Source organism: Triticum urartu, chromosome 7A (genome assembly GCF_056163025.1).
Source record: "Triticum urartu cultivar PI428250 chromosome 7A, HENAU_Tu73, whole genome shotgun sequence".
NCBI classification, from domain to species: Eukaryota; Viridiplantae; Streptophyta; class Magnoliopsida; order Poales; family Poaceae; genus Triticum; species Triticum urartu.
Window position 1 is genome coordinate 567,668,643 of NC_141879.1, and position 20,172 is coordinate 567,688,814.

General features: G+C 48.3%; 2 protein-coding genes and 1 pseudogene across 2 annotated transcripts; all 3 read right to left on the reverse strand.

The window, feature by feature from the left end:
- Positions 1–697: 697 nt before the first annotated feature.
- Positions 698–3,815, reverse strand: LOC125523159 (G-type lectin S-receptor-like serine/threonine-protein kinase At2g19130 pseudogene; annotated as a pseudogene).
- Positions 3,816–9,614: 5,799 nt separating this feature from the next.
- On the reverse strand, positions 9,615–12,367 carry LOC125523160 (G-type lectin S-receptor-like serine/threonine-protein kinase At2g19130). The gene has a single exon (XM_048688215.2). It carries the CDS (start codon positions 12,228–12,230, stop codon positions 9,738–9,740), a length of 2,493 nt encoding a protein of 830 aa, XP_048544172.1. The 5' UTR covers positions 12,231–12,367; the 3' UTR covers positions 9,615–9,737.
- Positions 12,368–17,685: 5,318 nt separating this feature from the next.
- Positions 17,686–19,781, reverse strand: LOC125524493 (alpha-amylase type A isozyme-like). The gene is made up of 4 exons (XM_087537282.1): positions 19,587–19,781; positions 19,353–19,485; positions 18,260–19,074; positions 17,686–18,165 (listed from the first exon to the last, which is right to left on the reverse strand). The coding sequence occupies exons 1-4, from the start codon at positions 19,671–19,673 to the stop codon at positions 17,887–17,889; spliced, it is 1,314 nt and encodes a 437-aa protein (XP_087393408.1). The 5' UTR covers positions 19,674–19,781; the 3' UTR covers positions 17,686–17,886.
- Between the last annotated feature and the right edge of the window lie 391 nt (positions 19,782–20,172).

Below are 20,172 nucleotides of genomic sequence, written 5' to 3' on the forward strand. Positions count from 1 at the left end.
CCAGTCAACTGTAATATAGACACTCCCTAAATAAAAGTAGCATTCTAATAAAATAGCTAGCATGTAGGCGCACAGGTTGATGACTAGTTAATAAGTAATGATATTTGTGAGTTCAGATAGCCTTCAACATTTACCATTTAATTGGTGTACTTGTGTCTTTTTTTATTAATAGTTTTATTTTTTGTTTTCTGAATTTATTCACTAAGTGATTTAGGGGATGTTTGGAGTGTGACTATGTTTGCCATATATTGCCGCATTATTTTTGCCACGCTTGTCACACTTGCCTTACTTGAGTTGCTCAGATTGTTAGCCACACTTTGGCTTGCCTAAGAGAATGTGCCACACTTTTTATGTCTATGACATGTGGGGTTTACTGCTCACAAAAAAAATCTTGCCTTAGGTGTGTCTAGAACCAAACACCCACCTAACTTGATCAAACTTACCTAAGGTAAGGTATGGCAAAGTGTGGCAAGGTGTGGCTAGGAACCAAACAGCCCCAAGTATTACCGTACGATATCAAATGCACTATAAGATGCAAGAAATTAATTAGTTATCATATTGTTCTAGATTTTATGATCCCTGAGCTATTACACGCTCCAAACGAGAACCATAAAATTTCCTGAAGCAAATAAAATAGAGATAAAATGAACTATATGATGCAGGAAAGAAATTATTTATTAGATTATTTTATATTATAGTATATGATTTTTGAGCTATTACACGTCCAAACGAGAACCATAAAATTTGCTGAAGCAAATAAAAGTAGCATATACAATACAAATAGTTAGAATTACTACATCGAAGTGACATCAAAGCATTATGTTGTTATAGCCGCAAGCAGTCTCGGCATCGGAGGAATATCAAGCTCCATTAGACCCTCAAGAACTCTGACCACTTCACCCATTGTTGGCCGCTCCAGCTCATTATCCTGGATACACCAACATGCTACATTGCAAACTCTTTCAACCTCATCCAAGTTAAAGTCACCATGTAATTCTGGATCTAGCAGGCTCTGCACATCTCCCTCATGAAGCTTGTTCATGGCTTGCACAGGGAAAAAAGCGACATGGTCGTTGCTGCTAGTGTGCACAACAGACGCATTCCTTCTTCCCGATATGATTTCCATCAGTACCATGCCAAAGCTGTAAACATCGACTTTTGATGTAATAGCAACCCCGCTAAGCCACTCTGGGGCAAGATACCCTGTAGTTCCCCTGAATGTAGTTAGAACCCGGCTAAAATCCCTTCCTATGACCGATGCCAACCCAAAGTCTGCAATTTTGGGGACAAACGATTCATCGAGAAGTACATTTTCTGGCTTGATATCGCAGTGTATGATGCATTCGCGGCAACTCTGATGCAGGTAGGACAATCCTCTAGCAACTCCGATGGCTATCTGATATCTGGTGCTCCAGTTGAGGACTGTGCCATTGCTTTGGAACAGATGGGAATCAAGAGAACCATTGCACATGTGTTCATATACAAGCAGCCTCTTATCACCATGACAACAGAAACCAACCAATTTCACCAGGTTGATGTGCTGGATCAGTCCAAGCGCACTTACCTCTGCCCTGAATTGCTTCTCTCCCTGACGTGCACCTTCAAGCCTTTTCACTGCTACACTAGTCAGGTCACTTAAAACTCCCTTAAATACAGTCCCAAAACCTCCTGCTCCTAGCTTCACTGAGAAATTCTTTGTAGCACGGCCCAAATCGGCGTATCTAAAGGCAACAACTCCAACACTACCTTGATTGGTGGCCTGTGATGACATACCACACCAGTTGAATCTGTTCCTTAAGATCACCAGTAGCAGCATGAGCATCAGCAACCCAAAACTGATAACGCTTGCAGCAATAACAGCTCCAGCTGCTGGTTTTCTTTTACTATCTCTTGTTGAACTTGGAACATCTCCCGCAGCAAGGCGAATGTACAGAGTATATTCAGAGCTGATCTCGATGCCATCATCCTTGTTTACACTGAACAACTCCCCTTGCCAAACAGAGCATTTGCTGTCATGGTAGGAGTAAGCAGTGCAGGAGCAGTTGGTGAGGCAGGCCCATTCGCATTCGCTCCGATTTGCAGGAGCATGCTGTAAACTCTGGGGACCATAGGGTAATGTCACACGAGCTATGGGGTGGAACACGTCTGTGGAACTCCTGTTGCCATTGCAATCCAGCGGAGTGTTTCTGGAGCACCCTCCTGTCCGGTCACCGAGCTCCCAATCCTGAGGCGACGTCCTGGAGAAGCTCTCCATGCACTCGCATGGCGGGTGCGAGTTGCCAGTGCAGACGGTGAACGGCCCGCAGGCGGCGTATGGGGTGCAGGGATCGGCGGGCTCGACATAGATGCTATGCCAGGCCTGGTTGTCCTGCGACCACACGTTCAGCCTGGTCTGACCAAACACGTCGATGAAGAGGAACGAAGAGATCTCATCTGGGGAGGTGTACATGTAGTACTCCTCCTGCTTGTTGTTGACGTATTCCGGGACGACCATGCTGGTCTGTGGGCTCATGTGCAGCAACTTCCTGAGTGCTGGGATCTGCATGGACGAGTGGTCGTCAGGCGACCACCACCAGTACACTTCGGAAGGGTAGCCTCGACGCCTGGCCGTCACCATCCTGGTGCCATTGGTTAGCAGCCCCACACTGAAGGAGCCGAGGCCCGGGTCGATCCGGCTCTTCCACGAGATGCCGACACGGTTCAGGCCGGTGAGCTTGTTCCAGCCGATCTTGGCGAATGGGAGGAGGATGTCGGTTGGGTTGTCGAAGCTCTCCCACAGCACCTCACTTGACAGGCTTTCTATGACGAGGTTTCCACTGCCCAAGAGGATGGCCCTGGTGGTGTTGGTGTTGGTTCTAGTATTGGAAATATTGGTGTTGGTTCTAGTATTGGTGATGTTAGTGTTGGTGTTGGTTCTAGTATTGGTGATGTTGGTGGACCAGATGGTGGATTGGGTGTTGTTGTCTAGGACGACAAGGTTGCCATCTTCTGAGATTTGAAGCTGTGTTGCTCTCAGATCGGGTCCGGCGATTGGCCTCTCCCGGTTGCCGACCCAGACGGGAGTGATGACATGGATCTTGTTGAACCATATGGCAAGGTACCAACCGGGAGAGGTAGATGAATTACTAGTGATGTTGCCGGCGCCGGGCTGGAAGAAGCCAAGCGCGAACTTGCCGTTGCTAGAAACGAGCTTGTCGCCGACAGCAAACGGCTGGCCTGGCGTGAGAGTATGGTCTTCTGTGGCTATGCTAGGAGGAATAGTGTGCATGGATAGGAGGAGGAGGAGGCCGAGGAACATGTGGAGGTTAGCCATGGCTGCTCTGCACGTATGTCTGCTTGCCCTGCCTCGGCACTGCTATTTAACGAAGGAGGCTTAGGAGAGTAGAGGGGGAGATAGGTTGAAGACAACGAGAGGGAAGACAATGCAGGCAAATAGGCGACGACGACGCTGCTTGCATGCGGGCTCAAGTTCGTCCAGTTGCTGATCAGGACAAATAGTGCAGACCTTTTTTTTGACAAATAGTGCCGACTTGGCGAGACCTAGGACCCAGGACATGCAATAAAGCATGGGTCCTGGGTGCTCACACCGGCCAACCATTCTAGTAAAACCTTTTTCCTGGGATAAATAATCTAGAAGCAACGTTAACACATATTTTCTTCGTTACAGAGCTCATATATGATTGTATTTTGTACACGCAAAATTTTGTGTAAACTTTTTCAGCATTCCGTACATTTATGCATTTTAAATAATTTTCTTAAATTCAAACCAAAGAATCAAAACCCAAGTAGAATGTGGCTACCACTGGGGGAAGAACCTGAACCACTTGTTGTAGAGACTTTTTATGGTATATCATACTACTGGAAATAGTGGGTAGTATATAATTGATCCAATGATCAAAACTGATCCCTGATTAATATTTTTAGTATTCTAAACATTAACAGTTTAGGGTGTCATTGCGTCTCCTCCCGAACCACTGACCGCAGGCGAATGTCTTATTTCTTCACGAAGATTAATTATGGAGATACTATCAACCTATCATCTCAGTATCATTATACACGCCTTATTTGTTATGCTCATACTTGTTTCTTTTTTTTCGAAAAATAAACTAGATAGAGCAGAGCATGTTTATTTCATGCATTTAGCTATTAGTCTATCTAACTGAGAATATCATTTCATGCTTGAGACCGGTACGGTTGTTACTTGTTAAGTACTCCCTCCATTTCAAATTACTCGTCACAGAAATGAATGTATATATCTAGAACTAAAATATATCTAGATACATCCATACCCGCGACAAGTAATTCGGAACGGAGGGAATATATCTTGATGGTTAAGGCAGCTAGATATATAAGTGTAATTGTAACACTTGATCTCGCATAGATCTCTTCTGTTGTGTTAAGGCCTGTTTGTGAGAAACAGTCCTGTTTGTTAGAAACAGTGTCTTTAAACTGTGATAGCAGTTTTTTTAAGAAAAGGAGAATAATCCCTGGCCTCTACATCTGGGAGATGCATACGGCCACTTTATTAATTATTCTTGAGGACCTTACAAAGTATTACAAACAATATACCTGAATCCACCATCTTGGCAACATATGCCGCTACTCTTATCCATATGATGAAGGGATGCTAGCTGAGCCACTACCCAAACCACTCACCTAAACCTAACATCAAAAGCCGGAAGCCCCAGCCGAGCCACATACCGGGTCTGGGGCACAATCCGGTCAGACACACTCTTGTGTCGTCGCCGTCATCTTTCACAAGTCCGTCTTCAGATTATATTGAGTCTTCTACTTTGTGAAGGCCACTTCTGCCATCGACGTCACCATGACGCCAGACAGCTACCTCCTCCTGCGCGAGTCCATCTCCGCGCATCGGACACCGAGCCTCGACAGCGCCATGCCGCCGATCTTCGCCGCCATCAATGAGTGAGATGAAGAACCGCTCCACCACGGCAAGTACAAGGTGAGGAAGGGCGAGGTCGTCATCGGAAACACGGCTGGAAGATAAGCATCGCAGTCACGAGACATGCCCGGAGCAGCAACACGGTAGATCAGACAGGCCGCCACCAGGAACCAGATAAGCTCGCCATGCACATCCAGCATCCCCATGCCCAAGTCGGCGCCTTCAAGAAGGTGACGACGCTGTGGCGCCGCCGCCGCTTAGCCACCGGGGCTAGGGTTTTCACCCGGGCGCAGGGGAAGGGGAGGCAGGGGAGGTTTAGCCTCGGCGCCGCCACCAAGGAGGGAATGGCGTCCGAGACGCCATCGACGCCGTGACCGCCATCGGTGGCCAAGGGTTTCCCCCGGCCAAGCACCCTGCCGCCACCTCCGAACCAGACACAACATCAGCAGGCGCGTGCACGCCGGAGATCCAGGCTGGCCGGAAGTCATGCAACACGAGCGGACCAGATCGCCTCCGATCTGACGAGGGGAGCCCGGGGCCTCCCCGCGCCATGACCAGCGCCCCACCGGGACCTCGCTGCCCGCGCAGCCGAGGAGATCCGGTCTACCTCACCGACGAGCACTCCCCGCCGTCGGAGGAGCGCCGTCCGCCCCAACGAGGCCGCCGCCTCAGATCAGCCGGCGCGGATCTGACCAGAACAAGCACAGCCGCGAAGAACACTGCGCCGTCACCGACCCGCGCGCTCCACCGTGACGTGCCGCCACCGGACAGCAGGCCGCGCCGCCCCGCACCGACCACCAGCGCGCGCCACCCGACGCGCCGGCCGCCGAGCTCCACCTCCGCGCCCGAAGAAGCAGCCCCCCGCGGCCCCTGTTCCAGGCAAGGTCAAACGAGATCCCGCCGCCACCGGCACCGCACGGGCTTTGCCCGACGGCACCTGCCAGCGACGGCGGGAGGAGAGGAAGGAGGTGGGGGTTGGGTTCGGCGGCGGCTAGGGTTGGGCGCCCGGGTCGCCCGCGCGCGGGGGGTGGGGGGGCGACACGGGGCTACGGGTCTCTTTCTGTGATAGCAGTACCTTGGTTATATTGAATGCGGGCCAATTCCTTACCATGTTGCTGAATGCTGATTGATTCGAGACTGAACTGTGGCTGGGTCGTAAGCCACTTGACCAATTGTTTGTACGGGTGCATGCACTCAGTGCTGTAGCATGCAATAGAAGAGCATCTACTTAGATACAATCCCGTACGTCTGCACTCTAGCTTGACCAGTCCCAGGACTTGCAATGAAGCGTCGTTCTTGGTGACCCATACAACTGAACCGAGCAAAAACCACCCTTCTTCGAAACAGACAGCTGAACCACCTGTTCAGGGACCTCCCATCTCAAGCCATTCAAGTCTACCCATCCCATGGTCACCAAGCAAAAACACCACATTGCATAGCTACGTCTACAGGCCTGCTTATACAGGCAACCGAACTTAATTACTTGCGAAGTCCCTTACCTCCCCGAGCTAGTGGCGACTGGCGACCGTGTGCACCAAGAGGTGGCTGCAGTGCCCGCCAAGCTCCGGCAGCACGAGATCCCCGTCCGGCGGCGACGTCGGCTCCCATCCCATGCAGCGACGTTGCAGGCTCCGCGTGCCAGTGTCCACCTAGCCGCGGCGACTAACGACTACGGGGTTGAGTGCCTAGGGTTGGAAATCATCAAGAAAAAGAAATGTGTCTAGGGTTCCTGTAGGGCCTGGCTGGGTCGTGCAGGGCCGAATGCTTTTTTTCAACTTAACGTGCGGTCCAGTAATATAGGTCCATGTGTCCACGAACCAGTACCAGCTGAAAAATAAACTCAGCCCTTCCTTTAATCTAGCGACCGCCGTCCCCCTCTCCAACCGCGCCGCATTCCCTCTATCTGCTCGCCTCCGGTACAGCGGCCGCCGTTCACCCTCTCTAAGTCTCTATCAACGTGTCCTGCTTGAGTTGCTTCCGGCGGTCCGATCGACTCCATCGCCAGCATGCCACCTAGGGTTCGTGGGCCGCCAGGCCCTCCGTCTCTCCGGCAGACGGCACCAAGAAGGCAAGAACCGCCACCGCACACACGCAGCCTGTGTGTGTGAAAGATTGTTTCTCTTTGCCCTCTGGTCCGTCATAGTCCTGGGCATCAGAGTTCAAATTAATAATACTTAAAATCAAGGTAGCACATGAGGCTGCAGAGGCGAGCAGGTGAGAGCTGCTCTTTTTAGCAGTTACAAGTTGTTATTGTTACCCATCGTTTTTAATGTGATTTCGTTCAAATTTATAAGGATTGACAAATTCATTATCATTTGGAGTCCATTAGATATTGTAATGGACTGAGGCTCAGCAATAAAATATGCCATCAACTGACGCAGTTACTCCATGAATGTACTTTTTAATCTTTAGATTGTCATCTCTATACTTGAGAAAAAGGGGAAGTGGCCTATAGGTCAAAACCACAGATCCAGTGCTAAGCATTTATTATGTACCGCGGAATATAAATTTCCTAAATTCGGTTGCTGCATATTTGGTGTTCTTATATAATGACATCCAACTGACAATGTTATGCTTACATTTACTTTAGGATGTGAGAGTTTGGCACAAAAGTTTGTCCAATTTAACCGGCAATGAGCATCTGCTTTAATTTGATTCTGCATTAATGAAGTTTGGAAACTGATATGCCTCTGAGAGACTGATATTTCTGGGTTGCTGCATCGGTGTGGGCCGTGACGGCGTAGTGGCGGTCTACGGTGGTGGTGCGGGGCGGTTCGTTGCGGCGGCGGGACAGGCTCCGGCGTGTGGCCGTTGGCGAGCTGCTCGTGTGGATGCCCCTTGGTCCTCTAGCGGCGACATGATGTGGTCTTTCCGGCGCCTCGCGTCGTTGGGCGAGTGTCCGGTTCCTACCAGATGCAGATCCAGGCCGGGAGCCGAGGTTGGGCGTTGCAGGGTGCGACGTTGGAGAGGTGACGGATGTGATGGGTGGTGCCGATGCAGTCGGGCTGCCTGTTACCGGCAGGGGTGCAGACATCGACTTGGTCCGCTCCTGCTTCACCTCTTCTCCGACCTGCTGGCTCCCTGATCGATCTGGTCGTTTTGGTCGCTGCGGCCTTGTTGCCGGTCGGTGCATCTCTTGCAGCCATGGAGGGTCTATGGTGTGTCTTGTTACCTGGGCGGCGGCCCGGGTGGTAGGTGCTGCGGTGCTCGTGGGCTGAGCTTGTGGCTCAGGTGCGGGCGGTTAGCGACCATGGCCGTGTGGGCGGCGTGGTGGCTGGCGTTTTGACGATCTGTTGTGGTGAAGACGGAGTTTTGCTGCCGGGATGAAAACCCTGTCTGGCTTGGCCAGGCCGATGGAGGCGGCGCCAATGGACGTCGTCATCTTCCTGAAGTCTCCGTTGTGGTTACTCATTTCCCTTCGTCATGCTCCGGATGAAAATCTAGATCTTTGGATCGGCCGGTGGCGGCGTTTTGTTCTGTCCTTCTTGAAGGCACTGTCTTGGAGCTCTCAGTTCATCCTCATTCAACTTCACCTCTTCGCCGGTTCTCCAGGAAGAGCTCTGGTGGCTCTTTAGCGTCTACTTCATGTCCTTCGGGGTGGTGTTGTTGTAGGCCTTTGGCACCTATGTATCCGGCCTAGGGTGAGTGTGTGTTGGTGTGTTGTGTTGTGGGTTGTATTGACCAGTTGTTGGTTGTTGCTTTATATATAAAGCCGGACGAAAGCCTTTTTCTGTGTATTTTGTTATCAAAAGATGCTGATGGATGCAGAAAGAAAGGGAACCAAAGTGCTTTTTCTTTGAAGTTCATCTTAGAAATCATGTTATCTGTCAAAGTATAATACATTCAATGGCTTACTTGCTGTTTTTATAGGTGCTTCTTGCTGAACGAGCCGAGTGATGTGCTCTTTCCTAAGGCCATAATCTGTTCAGGTAGCTGCTCTTTCTAAAGGTGAATGGCATGCTTATTTTTTTTATAGCTCTTTCATGCTTAATGAATTTTTCACATGGTCTATTCCCTAAGGTCAAAATGTGTTCAGGTAGCTTCTCTTGGAAAAGGTATATTCATGCTTCGTTGTGTCATCTTTGCTGTTGAGTTTAGATTGAATAGCCATGTTCACCCTACTTGAGTGCTTAACATTTAAGACTATGTCCTACTGTTTTTTCAAGACTATTTATTTCCTCATTTGCTGTTCCTCTAGTTAATATTGGAGCTTTACCTCAAATAAAAAAATTATCCATACCAAAATGATGCTAAATAAACTGAAGTTCCCCAATAGAACGATAACTAAAAGTAATAAATATAGTTGAAACCTTTAAACACCATAAATAGAGGCAACATTCTAGTAAAAAGAAATAGCTGAACAAACTACATGCATTTCAGACCGATAGATGTGCCAACTCTTACATGTTTCTTATCTTTCAAATATGTATGCATAGATTTTTGTCGCATTTCAAATGTGAACATATTCCGACAGATGATTTTAATTTTCACTAAATTACCCAGTGTGCAGGTGTACGGGTTGATGACTAGTTTATAAATAATGATATTTTTTAGTTCAGATAGCCTTTAGCATCCAGCATTTAATTTGCATACTTATGTCTTTTTAAGCAATAGTTGTATTTTTTAAATTATTGTTTATTTTTTAGGAAATTATTCATTAAGCAACTTAGAATTCCAGTAAGAGATCAAATGAACTATAAGATGCAAGAAAGAAATTATTTGTTATATTATTTTATATCTTTTGATCTTTGTGCTGTTACACGATCCAAACCAGAACCATAAAATTTGCTGAAGCAAATAAAAGTATCATAGACATTAGAAGTAACTAGAATTATTACATGGAAGCGACATCGGAGCATTCTGCTGTCATAGCCGCAAGAAGCCTTGGCATTGGGGGCATATCGAGCTCCTTTACACCCTCAAGAACTCGGACCACTTCACCCATTGTTGGCCGGTCCAACTCATTATCCTGGATACACCAACATGCTACATTGCAAACTCTTTCAACCTCATCCAAGCTGAAGTCGCCATATAATTGTGGATCCACCAAGCTCTGCACATGTCCCTCGTGAAGCTTGTTGATGGCTTGCACAGGGAAATAAGCAACATGGTCGCTGCCGCTAGTGTGTACCACAGATGCATTCCTTCTTCCTGATATGATCTCCATCAGTACCATGCCAAAACTGTAAACATCGACTTTTGATGTAATAGCAACCCCGCTAAGCCATTCTGGGGCAAGATACCCCATTGTTCCCCTGAATGTAGTTAGAACCCGGCTAAAATCCCTTCCTATGACCGATGCTAACCCAAAGTCCGCAATTTTCGGGACAAATGCTTCATTGAGGAGTACATTTTCTGGCTTGATATCACAGTGTATGATGCATTCGTGGCAACTCTGATGCAAGTAGGACAATCCTCTAGCGACTCCGATGGCTATCTGATATCTGGTGCTCCAGTCGAGGACTGTGCCATTGCTCTCGAACAGATGGGAGTCGAGAGAACCATTGCACATGTGTTCATACACAAGTAGCCTCTTATCACCCTGACAGCAGAAACCAACCAATTTCACCAGGTTTATGTGTTGGATCAGTCCAAGTGCACTTACCTCTGCCCGGAATTGCTTCTCTCCCTGATGTGCACCCTCAAGCCTTTTCACTGCTACACTAGTCAGGTCACTTAAAGCTCCCTTGAATACAGTACCAAAACCTCCGGCCCCCAGCTTCTCTGTGAAGTTTTTTGTAGCACGGCCCAAGTCGGCATATCTAAAGGCAACAACACCTACACTATCTTCATTGGTGGCATTTGACGACACACCACACCAGCTGAATCTGTTCCTTGAGATCACTAGTAGCAGCATGAGCATTAGCAACCCAAAACCGATAACGCTTGCAGCAATAACAACTCCGGTTAGTACTGGTTTTCTTTTATCTCCTGTGGAACTTGGGAAATCTCTGGCGGCAAGGCGAATGTACAGAGTGTATTCAGAGCGGATCTCGATGGCATCATCCTTGTTTACACTGAACAAATCCCCATGCCAAACAGAGCATTTGCTGTCTTGGTAGGAGTAAGCAGTGCAGGAGCAGTTGCTGAGACAGGCCGATTCACATTCGCCCCGAGTTGCAGTTGGAGGAATATCCTGTAAGCTCCGGGGGCCGTAGGGCAATGTGACACGAGCTACGGGGTGGAACACGTCTGTCGAACTCTTGTTGCCATTGCAATCCAGCGGAGTGCGTCTGGAGCACCCTCCTGTCCGATCACCCATCTCCCAATCCTGAGGCGACGTCCGGGAGAAGCTCTCCATGCACTCGCAGGGCGGCTGCGAGCTGCCGGTGCAGACGGTGAACGGTCCGCATGTGGCGTATGAGCGGCAGAGATCGATGGGCTGGACGTAGATGGTCTGCCATGCCTGGTTGGCCTGCGACCATACGTTCAGCTTGGTCTGACCAGACGTGTCGAGGGAGAGGAATGTGGAGGAGGCCTCGTCAGGTGAGGTGTACATGTAGTACTCCTCCTCGCTATTGTCGACGTATTCCGGGACGACCAACCCTCTGGTCTGTGGGTTCATCTTCAGCAGCGCTCGGAGTGCTGGCATCTGCATCGGCGACTCGTCGGGCGACCATGACCAGTAAACTTGGGAAGGGTAGCCTCGGTGCCCCACCATCACCATCCTGGTGCCATTGGTTTCCAGCCCCACACTGAAGGAGCCGAGGCCCGGGTCGATCCGGCTCTTCCACGAGATGCCGACGCGGTTCAGGCCGGTGACCTTGTTCCAGCCGATCTTGGCGCCGGGGAGCGCCACGTCGGTTGGGTCGTCGAAGCTCTGCCACAGCACCTCACTTGACGGGCTTTCTATGACGAGGTTTCCACTGCCCAAGAGGATGGCCCTGCTGCTGGTGGTGGTGGTGGAGGTGGCGTTGGTTCTGTTTCCGGTGATGTGGGTGGACCAGACGACGGATTGGGTGGCGTTGTTTAAGACGACAAGGTTGCCTTCTTTTGAGATTTGGAGCTGTGTCGCTCTGAGGTCGGGTCCGGCGATCGGCCTCTCCCGGTTGGCGACCCAGACGGGGGTGATGACATTGATCTTATTGAACCATATGGCAAGGTACCAACCGGGAGAGGTAGATGACTTACTACTGATGTTGCCGGCGCCGGGCTGGAAGAAGCCAAGCGCGAATTTGCCGTTGCTGGAAACGAGCTTGTCGCCGACGGCCAATGCGTGGCCTGGCGCCAGAGTATCATCTTTTGTGGCTGTGGTAGGAGGAATAGTCTGCACGGAGATGAGGAGGAAGAGGAGGAGGATGCTGAGGAACATGTGGAGAGTAGCCATGGCTGCTCTGCACGTATGTCTGCTTGCTCGGCCTCGGCTCGGCTATTCAATGAAGGAGGCCTAGGAGGGGAACTTTTGGTCTATGGGGACATATGCATCCTATATGGGAAATTTTTTTAGTAATTCAACAAAAAGTCAAAAATTCCTGAAAATATTTTTGAAATAAACTTGACCTTCTATTGTATTCGTAAGAAAAAAATCCATGAAAAAAATATCCCTTTGACTTCTTTTCAAAAAAGACAAATTTTTGGCTAAAATAGTGTGAATAGTGACCTATAATAGCAAATAAATTTTGTCTTTTTTGCTGTGAGGTCAACTTTTGTTTTTTTTTCGTCGGGATTTTTATACTAGTGCAAAAGTAATTCAAGTATTTTGTCAAAATAGTTCTTACCTATTTTGACTTTTTATTAAAAAATTAAAAATAAATCCCCATATAGGGTGCATATACCACCAAGAACACAAGTGTATTTCCCAGGAGGCCTAGGACTATAGGAGAGGCAACGTGAGGGAAGACAAGGCTGGCGAATAGGGGACGACGCCACTGCAAACGGGTCAACTTAACCCAGCTGTTGCCACGAGAAAAATCGTGCAAAACTTTTTTCAGCATTCTATACATGTATGCATTTTAATAAGTAGTTTCTTAAATACCAACAAAGGAACCGAAATACTATAAGTAGGCTGTAGCTACCATTGGGGGGGGGGGGGGGGGGGGGGAACCTGAACCGCTTGTTGCATACATGTTGTGTTGTCACATTACCTCATTCAACTTGTTGAACAGCTTTGCAGGGACCACATCTCATCGGATTCAAAGAGATAACCGCATGTGGTAGACACCGGAGCAAGTTGAAGAACCAACACTAGCAAGTAGCAACATGTGAAGAAGAAACACTATATGGCACTATAAACATTTGACTGTTCAAGGCATCATTACATCCACTCCGAACCGCTGACCTTTGGGGAATGTCTTGTTTCTCCATGAAGTTCAGTTATGGAGATAATACCATTTCATTCATGTACTGACGACGACCTTATTTGTTATGTCCATAGCTACTTCCTTTTCTTTTTGAAAAACAAGGTAGACAGAGCAGAGCAAGATTATTTCATGCAGTTAGCCATTGGTCTGTCTGAATGATGAGCTATTTCAGAAACAATGAACACAGTTTCAAATTCTTATCATGTTGCTGTTGCCGAATGCTGATTGATTCTTGACAGCACTGGCCACTTGACCACTTGTACTGGGTGCATGCGCTGTAGCACGCAATACAAGAGCATCTTTGATGCACTGTAACATGTAGTGGGTCTGGCTTGGCCAATCTCAGGACCTGCAATGAAGCTTCGTCCTTGGAGGTTTATTTCCTCGGTCAACAACTGCAAGCCAAACCATCCTATTCAAACACAGACAGTTGAAGAAGCCAATACCAATTTAATATCTCTATAATACATATCAACATTGTTTCTATATACATTTTAAAAAACATTTTCAAGTGCTTGATTAACATTTTTCAAATAGAAGATTAACATTTTTTGAATGCATAGTCAACATTTTTCTTATACACTTAAAAAAATTAAGTGCTTGATTAACATTTTTCAATTAAATGATTATCATTTTCCTAATACTTGGTCAATACTTTTTCTATGCACATTTAACATTTTTCAAATGTTTTATCAACATTTTTTCAAATGCAAGATTAACATATTTTTTAATGGATGGTCAACATTTTTTCTATAGACATTTAACATTTTTCAAATGCTTGATTAACATATTTTCATATGTTGGATTAACATTTTTATGTACAATGATAAAAGAATTCATTATTTTTTAATGCATGGTCAACATTGTTTCTATACACATTTAACATTTTCCTAATGCTTGGTTTAACATTTTTGAAATACTTGTGCAACATTTTTTCAAAATCTTGATTAATATTTTTATATACATGATCAAAATATTTCATCATTTTTTAATACATGGTCAGCATTTTTTGTTTACACATTTAACTTTTTTCAAATGCATGATTAATATTTTTCAAAACATTATGTAAAGTACTCCCTCCGTTCCAAATTAGTTGTCGTGGTTTTAGTTCAAATTTAAACTAAAACCACGACAAGTAATTTGGAACGGAGGGAGTACATTTTTGTAATGTATGTTTAGAGTATTTGAAAGTGTAAAAAAGTGAAAATGGAATTGCAAAATGAAATAAAAACATGAAAAAAAGTAAAGAAAATGAGGCAATGTACTACCACGAACTGAGCCGGTCCATATGCTCGCGCTCACTGTGAATCGCTTCAGCGACCTGGAAGCTTTGACTCGCTGAACGCGAGACATAGGCATGCCCCTCACGAGCGAACTACAAGCGGAATAGGAGATGCCTGATTAGCCAGCTACACACGTGCTTACTACAAGCAACCGAATTTGCCCGCTAGAAGTAGTGAAAATAAGGACCCAAGAAGACCATGAGAGGCCCACATTAGCCTGGCCTGCAGCTAGATAGTAACACGCTCTCTTCATCATTGATGTTCTAGCTTTTGTCCTAACTCCCAAGTCAAAATTTTAAAACTCTGATCAACTTTATAGAAATAAATAGCAGCATTTATGACACTAAATTAGTACCAGTAGTTACATCTTGAAATGTATTTTCATAATATACCAATTTGATGTCATATACGTTACTACTCTTTTCTATATACTAGTTGGTCAAAAATTTGAAACTTTAATTTGAGACAAAAGTTAGATGACTTATTCGTGAACGGAGTGAGTATCTTGTCACTTTGCCAGCTCGAGATGCTCAAAGAGGAAGCCCGGCCCAAAGCCTCCCAGGCTGTCGCCACGCTGTCTAGAAAGAGTGCCGCGTCGCTGATCAACAAACGGCGGGTGTTCCTAAAAAAAGGCGGGTCTGCCAGGTGAACAAAGAGCACAAATGGTCCTCGCCAAGTGCGTTGGCTATCTACCAAGGACATGCCGCTTTGACAGGAGGCTATGGCCAAACTCGAAGGAGGTTGGTCGCCTGGTCGATGTTCCTCCATGATTGATCAATGAATACTACCTTCCGCAAAAAAAAAGATCAATGGATACTAGTACAATTTTAATATACTGTGTCGGAAGGTGTGAGGTCTCAACGCCGGTACCCGTTGAGACTCTCTCATGGATACAGTTGTGGTTTCAAATGGGTTCCTTGTGTGTTTACAAGGTACCAAAATAACTGAATTTTTTAGTAGAAAAAGAATCTATCTATTCATCATCTCATGGTTGCACAAGAAACATTAGACAAAAAAAAAATAAGTACATCCGGATCCGTAGACCGTCTAGCGACGACTACATGCACAAGAGTGAGCCGAAGGTGTGGCCGTCATCGTCCCTTCCTCGCCAGAGCAGGACAAAATTTGTTATAGTAGACAGTAAGGAAGTCATCGTGCTAAGACCCACAGAACCAGCATACCAGAACAACAACTGTTGCCGATAAAAAGAAGCGTAGATCAGAAGGATCCAATCCATAGAGACATGAATAAAAATTGGATCCACGGAGATCCACCTATCTAAACCACAGGTCAAAAGTCTTTCCATATCACCATTGTGTTTGCGTATCTCTAAACCCATCTCTCTACATTACTGTCACTTGCAATGTCTTTACTTTCCATTGCTTGTACTCTAGACTTGTATGTGTAGGGTGTTATTTGCCTTTCTAGGTAAAGCTAAATCAGCCAAGAATTAAAATTGGAAAAATAGTCCTTTTGTTTTGACAATTAGTCTTTTTTTTTATAATACGCACAATCATGTGTATCCTATATTCATAGGAGACACACGTCCGGAGTTTTACAAAGCCCCACGGCCTCCACCACACATGTACAATATAACAATTACTCGCTACTCACTCGCCTAGCTAGTTCCGCAAAATGTGATGACAAATCACCTCTAAACAAGCCGGCCACAACCCAAGACTTGCTCTCCTCCAAGATCCTCCGAAGTCCGGAGCACTAAAGTCGTAGAAGGTGTTACTTTGTTGAACACCAGGTCATTGCGATGTTTCCACATAGTCCAGAACACCAACAACATCATCGAACTGAAATCTTTCCGGGCTATTGCTTGAGGCATGTGGGAGGTGCTCCAAGCAAGGAGCGTTTCCGAGGCCATAGGCGTCCACTCTGTTGCGCCCCAACTGTTCAAAACCTCAAAAACATACTTTCAATCCTCTCTTTAGACATACCTTCGATCCTACAAAAAGATATAGCCGCCACTTCTGTCATAGTGCTCGTCGGAGAGCCAACCAGGGGCGGAGCTACCTCCCGACGACCCCGGGTAGCTGCCCGGGCTGCTCTGACCATTCTCCACTAAGTAGTACACATAAACCATGATTAGCATCACTAATTACAGGGGCAAATGGTGGTGTCACTGTATATAGGCTTTGCCCCGGCTCCCTGAGTTGGCTGGCTCCGCCACTGGAGCCAACCATGCAGACCACCTCCCGAGAACCGCTTCCCCAGTATCCATGTACAGAGACACTAGAAACTGGCCACATCACAGCGCACCAATCACGGTAGGAGGAGCAGATGCACTTCCATCCATTCCTAGCCCGGTAACCACCAAGTTTGGGTCAACGCCTCCACTGTAAGAAGCGCCCACACGTGCATCCCCGGCTAGTCCCGATGGACCTGGGGGGACACGAACCAGTGAATGCTGACGGCCGCCGCCAAACAAGCCTCGACCATAGCCCTCTGGCCTTGTACCAGGTAAGCTCGCATGACGCCATGTTTGTGGCCTTCGGCGTCGATCTGTCCATCGTTGCACTGATTCCACGACCACCGCCGCTGCCCGTGAGGAGGGGAACCTCACCGCCCGCAACCACCACTCAGACCGAGCCCAACCTTACCCACCCGGAGTGATCACTCCGACCCACCTTGAGCCGATTTCTGGTCCGCGTGAGCCCTAGGTCAACTGCAGTCGGCGGCTTGGACATAGGAGAAGGAAGATCGCCGCCTACCGGAGCACTCTTCCCAGGTTCACGCCGCCATCACTACAACAGACTACCGGCTGCTAGTATCGTTCAGCCCGAGTAGCACATCAACCAAGACTAGCCCACTCACGGCACCCGCAGCAAGCTAGACGCCAGATCCGGGTCGTGCCCATCCTAGCCGCCACCATCATGGGCATCTCACTCAACTGGGACTTAACGAAGTCTCAATCGATGTTATATTTATGAGATCTTACATTTAGATCCAAAGCGCATCGCTGGAAATCCTGAAATAAATCCAGGAATAATGCGAGCACCAGGATTTGAACCCTGGTGGGTTGGGGATACCACTGTCCACCTAACCAACTCAACCACAGAGCTCATCAATTCGCCAAAATCAATTTTTTCTCTCTCTTAACTGTTACGTCACTTGACTGAGACTTGGTTAAATCTCAGTCGATTGAGACCTAGCAACACCCAACTCAGCGTCTTATCATGCACATGGCAAATGGCGTAATTACCTCTTATACCTCTTCATATCCTCAATGCTTTATTTACCACAGCCGTGTGAGCGGTTCGTAGAGCTCATCAATTTTGGGTAGACGTATACATAGTTAATAAAATATCTGCGTGTCTATAGCAGAACTGCAGAAGTGAATCATTTGCTTCAGAAAATTCATGCTCGATTGAATGGTGGATCGGTGGAGGCTTCAGCTCCGTCGTGGTGTCGCCGCGGCACCGATCTTTTCCCAGACGGCGTAGCCGTTGCCGTGCGCCGACGTTGCGAACCCAGCCGGGATCACCGCCCCGACGTCGTATCTGGACCCGATTTTCACCACCACCTTGCCGTCGATCTCGGCAACGTAGGCATCTCCTTCGTGCATGAGGATCTTGAGTGCGCTCGTCGCCGTGATGCCGTTGCGCTTCCTGATCGCCACCAGCGCCGCGATCTCATCCTTGAAACCCCAGGTGAAGAAATGGTCGTAGAACTGCGAATCATCGAGACAACAGATTTTAGTTTCCTGAATGAATGAGTGGTCATGAATCATGGGGTGGGGTGGGTTCCAAAGTTGGTTTGCTTACGATGCATGGGGTGCCGGGGTGGGTGAGGATGTATGCGTAGCCCTGCATGACCTTGTCGGAGGGGAATGGCCACAGGGCCTGCGTGGAGCCTGTGTCGTGGTTGTCGACGAAGGTGACGGCCTTGGCCGGCCACCACCCCATCACGCCGGGGGCCTTCCCCCGCGGGTCGATCAGCCGCCACAGCTCGCCCTCCACGGCCGCGTTCAATATCCCCTTGGTCGTGAAGTCGAACACCATGCCTGCCGACGCCGCGCCGCCCACCTTATCCACCCAGTTCACCAGATTCTGCCGGTGCGCGTCCTGGTCGTAGTTGGGCTTGCCGTCGCCGCCGGTGGCCATGTTGTCCCACACCTCGGCCACGGCGAGGCTCGGGGACGTGCCGTCGATGTACACCTTGGCCATCTCCGGCGAGTAGCCCCTGGCGAAGTCGAGCCGCCACGCGTCGAAGCCCAGGTCGCTCTTGAGCCAGAGGAGCCACTCCTTGAGATCCCGCTGGACGCGGTCGTTGAGGTGGTCGATGTCGGGCGCGGCGGCGAAGTCGGCGCCGGTGTCGAGGTTGGCGGTGCCGTCGGAGTAGGTGGTGTCGTCGCGGCAGATCATGTGGGGTCCCCAGTTGAGGCGGCCGTCGGAGGTGCCGCCCTCGAAGATGCAGTAGATGCCGCGGCTGTCCTTGTAGTCGGCGCAGCGGTGGTTGATGACGATGTCGGCGATCGCCTGCACGCCCTTGCCGTGGAGCGCGCCGATCAACGACTTGAGCTCCGCCGCGTTGCCGTACTTGGACGCGTCGATGTCGTACAGCCGACCTGGCATGTAACCTGCACCCGACCCGAGTCGATCGTTTTAGTTCGCATACTGTATACTTCTTGATCGTATTTGCGCATTTTGTTCATCGAAAAATAGAGTAGGAAAATAAATGCTTTTGGTAGCTGTCGAAACATCGTGCTCGACGAAATAACTAATTACTACCAGAATGTTCTCCACCCCATCGTGCTCAACGAAACATCTCAATCGAACTTAGCATGTTCTCCACTCCACGCTTCTATTGCTTCTAGATGCTGAGATACGGATGAATTTGGTCGGGAGAGAGAGGGACCTTGGGTGGAGACGGAGTGCGAGGGCGGCGGCAGCCAGACGTGGGTGACTCCGGCGGCGGCGATGTCGTCGACCTTGCCCATCATCATGTTGTACCACCCGCCGCTCTGCTTCCACGACTCCCAGTTGAACCCCTGCAACAACCATTAAGGCATGAACAAACATCCATTATGCTCCCACAGTTACTTAAGCTCCTTAAATACATGAATCAAAAGGGAACCATGAGCGTGCGTGCCTGAAAGAGGACTTGGTGGCCGGACGCAAATCCGGCGAGAAGCAGCAGCAGCAGAGAGAAGCAGCACAGGTTGCCGTTCTTCCCCATCGCGCGCGCTAGTGTCGATCTCACACTGTTCACTGCACTCTTCTTCTATGGATGAATGATGGCTACACTGGTGATTGATGGTTACAAGTGTTCGACGTGCTTGGTATTTATAGGCAGTCGATGCCATGGCAGTATTTAACACGAGCTACGTCCCCGTGGAGTGTTGCTTGGAGGCACTGCATGGATACCAGACTCCGTTACGAGAAAAGGTGCAACAGATGATGGTCAAGTCAATCCGGGCTGGCACAAATTCCATGGGAAAAGATAGCACTATCCAAGTTGGGATCGAAACACAGCGTTGCCCTTACTTTTTGGACCCCTTAGTTGGCGAATGTTCGCCAGGAAGGGGGAGCGGATGACACTTGCGAACGATTTCATTGGCATTTTAAGTTGTGAGGGGATGACAGTTTTTTCAGACTAACATCATAGTTTCTGTCAGAGAAGACAATTTTTCGTTTAAAACTGGCACTGTTTGATCTTTTTTTAGAACATAGACGTC